Here is a 9,676-nt window from a genome sequence, read left to right as displayed (position 1 = left end):
GCAGTCAGCCTAATCATACTGGACAGTGTTATTGTGACCATAAAACGGGGAGAATCAAGTGTGCCCAGCTACAGAAGCAGCAGGACACTAGATGCCAGCAGCTGGAGGAAAACAAGGTAACAATAAGTTAAAACACCTGGCTGCCAAGCAACCTGAAAAGTGGCATGTGCTTGTATACATAATGGTGCCAGGGTGTGGCTACATCTTCCTGTTGTACAATGGCGAGCTCAGATTTTCCACTGTGCCACAGATCCAAGCTATGGACACTATGGACACTTGTTATCTGTCCCAAAACACAAGTGATTGCCACATGAAATTCATCTGCCCATGTTTGCATATTGTTCTCTGAACTTGCCACAATCTCTCCGTGCAGGGGTAAAGCACATAAGAACCTATGTCTAGCCCTGTTGGATCAGGCCAGCAACCAGCAGATGGCTAGAGTGTGGTGATGATAATGCCAAGATTGCAAGTTTGATCCCCATAAGGGACAGCTGCATATTCCTGCATTGCAGGACTTAGAGATCCTCAGGGTCCCTTTCAACTCTATGATTCCTCTAGTCCAGCATCCTATACTCACAGTGGCCGACCAGATGCCTGTGCAAAGCCAGCAAGCAGGATCCGAGCACAAGAGCCTTCTCCCCTCCTACAGCTTCCAGCAATTGGTATTCAGAAGCATTGCTGTCTGCAAGTGTGAAGGCAGAGCATTGCTATCATGGCTAGTAGCCATTGATAGCCCTCTCCACTATTTGTCTGATCCTCTTTTAAAGCCATGAACCAGTAGGACAGTATTTGAGCACGAGATGAAATAGTGTGTAATTTAAAATGTTCTGCAGGACTCTGGGCAGCAAAGACTCACCCAGCTCCTGCTGGTATCTGCCCACAACATAGCCAAGGGACAGTACATTTCCACACCCCTAAGGTGAGGAACATATGGGGCTTGGCCTAATCTCCTGCAGGTGGCAGGAGCAGGAAGGCAGGAAGAGCTGGTTTGGGCAGTGATGGGAGCCTTCTCACAACAGGACAGAAACATAGGGGGAGCCAAAATGGGTGGAAATGGGGTAGCAGTTATGCAGTCCTGAAATGCTGCAAACTCTGCCCACTGCTAGCAGGTACCTCCCTGGCAGATTACCTCACTGGGCTGCAGCCCTCGCAGAAAATAGGTTCCCTGTTCCAACCTCAAGGGAAAGGTCAAGTAACATTTATTGTAAGGCACAAATATTTTTTGTGTAAATTTCAATTTCTATGCTAGGGCAAGATTATTCCTTACCATTCCTAACTTTGACAGCCATCTAGATTTTGCCCGTTTTAGAAAAATGCCCAGGGAAGGAGGCAGAGCATTGTTCTAGCACAACTATTTGGGATAATTTCTATCCTAAGAACTAGGCCAGAATGTTCAGCCTCCTTCGACATACATTTAAAACAGGCAACTGTAAGGGTCACATTCTGTTGGAAGGAGCTACATGCCAAGAGTGGTTGGAGTCAGCAGAAGTGCTGGGTTGCTCTCTTCCTACCTGGATGAGTTTGGGGAAAGAACTGTGCCCCACCATGAGGCTGAGACTCACAACTCCTGACTTTCACCATCACCTCTGCAACCTCAGGTAGATACTAAACGCTTAATACACTTCCTTGTGGGATCAAGACACAAATTGGATTCCCACACCCCTTTCCCTGAAACAGCTCACCCCAATTAATTTTCAAGCAACACTGAATAGTTAACACAGCTGATTTTTATTGATTTAAAAACTTTGCAATGATTTTTGGTTCTTGCCAATAAACCGAGTAGCGTAAAAATTATAGCGGGAATCAAAAACTGGAGAAAAATAACAAAAATAATAGGCCTAATAACATCTTTTGGGTTCAGAATTGACGGGTAAACTTCAGTCTAACTGGAGCTCAAACAAAGGGAGTAGGGCAACTTCCATTATTGTTAGCAGGCAGGTCTGGTTCTGGAGTTGGGTGGCCTAACAGTGAGGGGGGTTGCTATTAAACCCACATAAAAAACGACCTACACGGAGCATCAAATTAGAATATTTGATGTTTCTCAACCCTCTCCCTGGAGGAAAAAAGATTCAGTTACATTAAAAGGCAGCCATGGCTCTCCCCCCACCCCACCCCAGTGTTGGGAGCAATAGCCCCCAGCAGCCCGTGTAGATGCTGGAAGGTTTATAAGAAGTAGGTGCTGAGAGAGATGGGGAGGAACAATCTCTATTCAACTACAAAAGCCCTAACAGCATCCACCAGGCTTTGGCCAACATCATTCACAAGAAAGCATCACACCATTCCTTCAGGCAGCCATAACAGTCTCTGGATTGCTTGGCATTGGCGCCGCACGTGTCCTTCAACCACTCGCGGAAGAGGTCCTCGTCCTTCTTCAGCACTAAGAACTGTCCCAGAACCACGTACGCCTGGATTCAAGAAAGCAGGGGGTGGGGACACACACAGAGGATTAACAACTTGGGTAAAAAAAGAGAGGATACTGTACCTATATCAGACCCCTTTGGGAGACTGAAAATTCCAAAATACCCTTCCGCGACCAGGTGCCCTCCAGAGGTTTTGGACTACAGCTGCCTCAGTTTGATGGGAGTTGTAACCCAAACTATCTTGAGGGCTCCAAGTTGTGAAACACTGTTCTATAGAAGCACAGAAAATCTGGGAACACAGAAGTTATCCTTTCAGTGCAGCGGTTTGAGTTTTGGACTCAAGACTGGCAAGACTTGGGTTCAAGTCCTCACTCTACGACAAAGACTAATTGGACGCAGCAGGCCTACTGAGATTCAGAAAGACTGCTGCATTGCATAGGCCCTGAAAAGCAGGCTGCAGCAGTCATCAAAATGGAGCATATCTCTCCTGATCTTGTAGTCCTGCGGGTACTCCTAGTACCTCTGAAGTGAATCATCCACAGCAGAGGTTTGTCTGGAGGCTAGAAAGCATCACTCTGCCCAAGTTCATTTCCTACTCCATAAACCTATTTTGCTTTCAGACCCAATGGCCCAGAAGATACCTTGTCAAAGCCTTTGTCTTCCAGCTTCCTGCCAAGTACATCTCCAATGCCAGCTAAAGTACCAACAGACTTGTCCCCCATGGGCTCAGCCACGAAGTCCCGATGCTTCTGACTGGTGGTCATGTTGCCTGCAGCTCTGCCTGCAAAGGAACTCAAGAGATCAGTGAGGTGTCAGAACTAAAGGGTAGGTAGCATCACCAGGCAGTTGAGAAAACCCACAGGATGCTAGAACGGCACATGCTTCTTGGCTGTCATACAGCTTATTTGTTTACTATTCCAGGGGGGAAGAAACAGCGAGCCATGTCAATGGTTGCATTAGGAGTGTATACTCCCCTGCTGGTTGGCCAAAAAGCTGAAAGCCTAAAGTGAATTAACCAATAACTCTCCAGCATTAGATAGCTTTCTTTAGAATGCCCATGGATGCTGCCACACCATACCTTAGAGCAGGCATCCCCAAACTGCGGCCCTCCAGATGTTTTGGCCTACAACTCCCATGATCCCTAGCTAACAGGACCAGTGGTCGGGGAAGATGGGAATTGTAGTCCAAAACATCTGGAGAGCCGAAGTTTGGGGATGCCTGCCTTAGAGGCAGGGGCACAGGACAGAACATTTTCCACTTGTAAAACATGTATGTAAATTAGGAACTGTAGCATAAATTAAAAGCGTACATTTTGCTAATTTATGTGTTTGGCAACACTTAGTGTGTATTTTGATACTGTGGTAAAAAAATTTTTTGGTCATCAATACTTTATTTTCAATCTTCTAATGATTATAAAATGAACACTAACATTTGACTTTTAAAATATGAGTTCTTAAAATAAGGTCAGTTTCTGACAGATAATATATATTAACCAAAGCTTGGTTTGATGTGATGTCCTATTTAATTAGATGGAACTTTTACTGAGATTGGTTGTCCAAGTTGGAGGATGTATTTAAGATAGTGACCTGGCTCAAATACCATGTTAAATTTTAGTTTATATGTGAATAAGGCTTTTCACCCATCCCCTATGCAGTTGCACACCCAACACAAACATATCAGAGTATGGCTTGTTGTGTTGTGAGAACTCAGTGCATGACTTGTTCCTTTCAAACAAACAATGCACACCCAAGTCAGAAACAAGCCGAGAACCATAGCTTGTTTGGCTTTTGCCTGAATAAATAAAATGCAAACCAGACTTACATATGGTTTAAATGTAAATGGGCCAATATATAAACTGGGCAGCTTTGAAGCTGCAATTAACTTTTTTGAGATCACACACACAAATATATAAAGTTCGGCTTGTTGTGTGTGCAAGGGACTGGTACATAAGCTTGTTAATGTGTTATTACAACTAAAGCTTTGAGCACAGGTTAATATTTCATTATGTACATTTTGATCAGGAAATTAAATTTAAATAAAAAAAATATCATCTACTTCCAGCTATTGAGCAATTTATTTGGAAGCATTTATACAGTGCTTTTATGTTAATTTTTAGGGTTTGGTTACCAAAGTGAGTCAAGCATACTAGATCAGATCCCAATTGGTTTAGAGAAGCAGAAAATGTTTATTCAAAAGTTTCCAGAGCACACTACTGCTCAGATTGCACATAGAATGTGGGCGGGTGTTTTGCAAAGAACCATTTGTAAAATAAAGCATAGTCAGCAGTGCTGTTACTATTTCCAACACAAGCATCAGAAGCTACGCACCACTTCTCAACTATGGTTGCACCTGAGATTGCAAAAACAATCTCCTCCTTGCTCCTACTAGCTGTATCCAGTTTAGGGGAGATGGGCAAGAGGCCAAATGTATAGACTGGACAGTTCTAGAGTTCACACTTGGAAAGTGGGAGGGGGCTCAGTTAGGGTCATTACAACTTTCATAACAGCTGCTGCAGTCTTTGGAAGTTTCCAATTCCAACAGCAGCCAGCCAGAGGGTGGCAGTTGCTACTGCTCCCTGGGTTCACACAGTCTCCAACTGATGACTGCAATAATGACATAGCCTCCTGGTAAGGGAATACAGCCAGGGAAGCAGCAAGAGGTGTTACTTGACCCAGCTAAATAAGGCAAAGCGGTACTGAAGGGCAGGCAGTTAAATAAGGCAATAGCACCACCTACCAGAGAGTGAGTTGAGGAACACTCAGTGGAATGAGGTGGAGCTTGGTCTCCTTTAATTCCTCACTGGCTCCTGGGGTTAACTGGAACAAAAGAACCATCACCAGCCAGGGCAGAAGGTAGGTTAGGAGGTTCTTTTGTTGCAGCGCCACCAGGATGACACAGAAGGACCTATGTTGGGCTGCTCTTCAGGAGATAAACCAGCCTAGGATCCAGCAGATCCAAGCACTTCCACATTCTACCTTGCCTCCACAGACTCCTCCAGGTTCTATTGCTGGTGGAAGGAACATCAGTGGTAGCCTCCTCTCCTCACCTAGGCATGGAGAATAATTGGTCCTCCAGATGTTAAAGCTTCCAACTTCATCAGCCCCAGATAGCATGGCTGGTAGGTAAGGATGATGAGAGTTGTAGCTCAGCAACTTCTGAGGGACTACTATTGGCTAACTATACCTGTCCTAACCCCTCCTCTCTCCACAGCATTAGGTCGCTTTGGTTCACTGAGGCTGGAATCCTAATCCAAAGTTCTTAAAGTAAGAAACTATTATTTGGAAGACAAATAGTAAAAAAAGACTGTTAGCGTTACAGGTTTAGGATGAAAATAAACCCACCTACTAAGGTCAGGGCTCTGAGTCAGCACTCAATATCACACTGTTTGCTGCTTCAGTGCAGAGACCCCAAAGCTAACTTTATGTGAGAAAACCAATCAACAAATGTGAGTACAGATTATTATTGTTAAATCAAATTTCTATACCGCTCTTCATCTGAAAATCACGGGGCAGTTTACAATATAAAAACACAAAAATACTATTCCAATTGTGAGGAGGGCAGGTGCTGGGAACACTTGGGTGAGGGGCCAAGTCAAGCAGCTTGCTGGGGAGAGAGGCATCCTGCTTGGGAAGTGTAGGCACCTGCACCACTTTGCCTCACCTTCTCCTCCCACCTTCCTGATTTTACTAGCAACAATCCCCATGGAAAAAGTCTACCACACCCAAACACTCCCTTTCCAAATACCTGGGGTAGATGAGGCAACCTAATGAGATGGGAAGGTTAAAACAAGACACAATGAATTAAGGAAAATCTCAGGTGGCCCTGCACAGAGGAACTGATGGGCACTACCTCACAAGTCTTAACAGCAACTAAGGCAGAACAAAGACACATCTCATTCAAGCCAGTCAGTTTCTTTGGGAGGGCTTCAAACAATGTTACATTGTTATGTCTTAATATTACGTCCCAAAACATTTGGAAATGTTCCAGCATATTATTTCCAAGTAAGGCTTTCAGTGTTAAGCCCCATTAATCCATTTATCTGGGTGTAAGCTCCATTGAACTGCTATTGACTTACTTCTGAGTACCATAGGATTCCCTGTTCACTGGGACTCATTCTTTCTTAAAAACTGCTTAAGAATGCAGTGAACTAGAGTTTAGCCCACTAACTACACTCAGGACTGAGTTGTGAATGTGCTTGGTTGAACTCTCTCCCCAATCAGATATTGTCTGATTATTCACGGAGAAAATGGGAGATATTTTTACATACCATACATACAAAGTCCACACGCTGTACTTTGGTATTTCCAGAGTTGTGTTTGGTAACTACAACAAAGGCCAATTCAGTTCCCCATAATCTGAGGGATTGAGTAATCCCCTATTCACCCATTTTAACATTTCTCTCCCAGAAAACCCACATTGCTTATCCATCACGGGCAAACCTGGCCCCTCTTTTTTAAAATCAGTAACTGCTTTGACCTCTTCACTTGGGAGGTATTGGAGCAGGAATCCCCCTTCTGGAAGCGAACATTAAAGCAAACATCTTGGGGGAGTGATTTTCAAACTTTTTTTAAAAAAAAAAAGTTTAAAAACAAACTTCCTTTCAGCTGTTTTACTGCAATTCCTTTTTTTATTCATATAAAAACATACATTTACACAAAACACATACACAACACACTACCTTATATTCATAGCATAAAACATACCTACATTACTCTATATGATACCTACCTATACTATACATATCAACATATCTACCCACCTACCCCACACGGACACCCATCAAGTGACTTGACTTCCAGCCGTTCTTGTTACGCTACTTTATTTTTCCAACTAGCTTAAAGGCATTTCATTATTTCTTTAATCTCTTCTATCTTGACTTTACTCTCCTTTCACTCTAATCATTTTCTGGATTCACGCAAGATCTGTCAGAAATTCTTTTTCCACTTAAATTTTGATATAGTCCTTAAAGATAGCCCACTCCTTATTCACCTTTTTGTACCATATCTCCTCTTATCCTCCCTGTTAGTTCGGCAATACTGCAATTCCTTCTGTTAATCTTGGAGTCTTTCTCTCTCACTCTGTGATACCGCCCATAAGCAAAAAGGAGAGGCCTAAAACGAATAAGCCAAATAACATCCCTGGAAGGTAGGCCGACACCATCATGAAAAAGATAAATACATGGAGAGGACGGTGGGAGGAGAAGCTCAAACTGCTCAGCATGAAGTTCCTGGTGTGCAACGTTTGTGGTGCTTAAAGAGGCTCCATTGATACGCCTCAAGTGAAGAGGGCAGATGGAGGGAAAGGCGGAGGCGGCGCCTCATGGCCACTCGCTTATGGTTCTTATCCCCATCCAGGCAGCCGACAGCCTCCCCCAAACCTGAGGGGCTTCACTCGCCCTCCCTCACCGCCGGTAGTCCCTGGCCGCCCCCGCTCCCTTTCCCGCCCTCCGAGCCGCTCACCTGCTCTCTCTCGCCTCAACCGTCGCTCCCGCGCGCGCCCCTCGGTATCACTTCCGGGTTACACAGGAAAGCTGGACGCGCGGAGCGCGGCCTAGAGGACGCTCTAGGCTTCCTACGTTTGCCCAGGGAAGTTCAGAGCTAAGCTCATAGAGATTCGATGGAGACGATCTACCCTTTCTACGGTCGGAGCGCCATTAAAAACAGGACGGCCGCGGCGCTCTAGGCTTCTCGGCGGGTTCTCTATGGGGGCGGGAGGCTCTTGTTATTGGGAGAACCGAAAAGGCGGGATAATTTAAGGGACGCGCGAAAAGAGGGCGGAGGGGGGATAATTACGCATTTGCTATCATTTTATATCACCCTACACATACACACACTGTTGTGTATTGAGTCAAAGGATTTTATATCTGTATTATTATTGTCTGTATTTGCATTAGGATAAAGTAACTGCCTTTTGGTCCCAGAGGGTACAGCTACTATTGGTTCATTTAAGCTGCTGTATTTGGATCCTCTGTCTTATTGGTTTCCTCCAAAAGGCAGCACTGTGATTGCGTGATATTGTTCCCTCCAAAATGTATCCCTTCCTAGCTAGTCCCCTGTCCCTATAAATGTAGCTTTCCTCTCCTCAGTCTTCAGTCTTGTTCACTTTAATAAAGAGCTGTTACTAGAGAACTGTCTCCAGCATGTTTTGTCAAGAGAGCTGAAATCACAAACCCCACGTCACAACAACTGGCGACGAGGATGGGATCCGGAATGCTGAGGAGCGGTTAAACACAACCCTGCCTCAGAGTCCGGATTGCAGCTGAGAACAAGACTCACTGGCCAGCTGAGAAGACGACCCTGCCCGCTAGGACAATGGAGAGTCCAAGGGTATTGGAGCCCTTCCAGCCATCAGAGCCCCACACCTGGGAAGACTACGTCGAACGCTTCGAGTTCTTCGCAGTGGCTCAAGGGATCACCGATGCCAGCAAAAGAAGGGCCACATTCCTGAGCTACTGTGGGCCCGAGACCTTCAAGCTAGCCAAGGCATTACTTGCTCCAGCGAAGCTGAGTGAGACATCTCTCAAAGATATTCTTGCCTGCCTAACAAGCCACTTGGCGCCTACTGAGACCAAGATGGCCCGGCGGATGGAGTTCCATAAGAGGCAGCAGCATGCTGGGGAGTCTGTATCCGCATTTCTGGCTGAACTCCGGAAGCTCGCTCAGCACTGCGGCTTCCAAAATCTGGAAGAGACTCTCCTGGATCGGTTTATTGGTGGTCTGAGCAGCAAGAAAGCCAGAAGACGCATCGTGGCTAAAGAAGAGGTTACCCTTGCTTCAGCCTTGAAGGAGGCCACCGCCACGGAGAATTATGAAAGAGAGGAGCTTGATGCCAGTCGCAAGGCCACTAAGCCACAGATAGAAGTTGCGCATGCCATGGACGAGCTAGAGGCTACTCCAAGCCAGAGCCCAGTCCGTGGGGTTGAGTCGGTGCGTCAGGCCTGCACAGTGCACAGAGATCGCCGAGGCAGTTGCCCAGGTTGTGGCGGAAACCATGAAAGGAAGAGTTGTCGTTTCAGGGATGCTATCTGCCGGACGTGCGGAAAGACGGGTCACATCGCCAGGGTCTGTAGATCGGCGGCGTCGGGAGCGACAGGAGCACCTAGACTGGAGCATCGCAGACCGCCCACAGCAACTCGTTTTCTAAAGGACTGCCACTACGTAACGGAGATCAATGGGAGGGCCGTGCAGGTGAAGATTGAGGGTCAGCAGTGCGACATGGAGGTGGACTCCGGATCTGCATTCACCATCGTGTCAGACCAGACCGCGAAGACATTCTTCCCCAGGGGTAAGTTGCCCCCTCTGGAGCCCTTTCCGGCA

At 46.0% G+C, this 9,676-nt stretch overlaps 1 protein-coding gene across 2 annotated transcripts; it reads right to left on the bottom strand.

The window, feature by feature from the left end:
• Positions 1–1,709: 1,709 nt before the first annotated feature.
• BANF1 (barrier to autointegration nuclear assembly factor 1) lies at positions 1,710–7,868 on the bottom strand. Of its 2 annotated transcripts, none has more exons than XM_088659301.1 (3): positions 7,350–7,868; positions 3,002–3,141; positions 1,710–2,405 (listed from the first exon to the last, which is right to left on the bottom strand). In XM_088659301.1, the coding sequence occupies exons 1-3, from the start codon at positions 7,360–7,362 to the stop codon at positions 2,259–2,261; spliced, it is 300 nt and encodes a 99-aa protein (XP_088515427.1). In that variant the 5' UTR covers positions 7,363–7,868; the 3' UTR covers positions 1,710–2,258. The 2 variants fall into 2 exon arrangements, with proteins under 2 accessions (XP_088515427.1, XP_034955204.1); XM_035099313.3 differs by having other exon boundaries at positions 7,820–7,868.
• Between the last annotated feature and the right edge of the window lie 1,808 nt (positions 7,869–9,676).

This window comes from Zootoca vivipara, chromosome 16 (assembly GCF_965207765.1).
Source record: "Zootoca vivipara chromosome 16, rZooViv2.hap1.1, whole genome shotgun sequence".
NCBI classification, from domain to species: Eukaryota; Metazoa; Chordata; class Lepidosauria; order Squamata; family Lacertidae; genus Zootoca; species Zootoca vivipara.
Note: the sequence above shows the minus strand (reverse complement) of the source record. Positions and strands in the feature narration are given on the sequence as shown.

Excerpts from the sequence above, each read along its gene's own strand:
- BANF1 (XM_088659301.1), bottom strand. Across the intron at positions 2,406-3,001 it reads AAGACAAAGGCTTTGACAAG|GCGTACGTGGTTCTGGGACA; the intron begins GTATCTTCTGGG and ends TCTTGAATCCAG.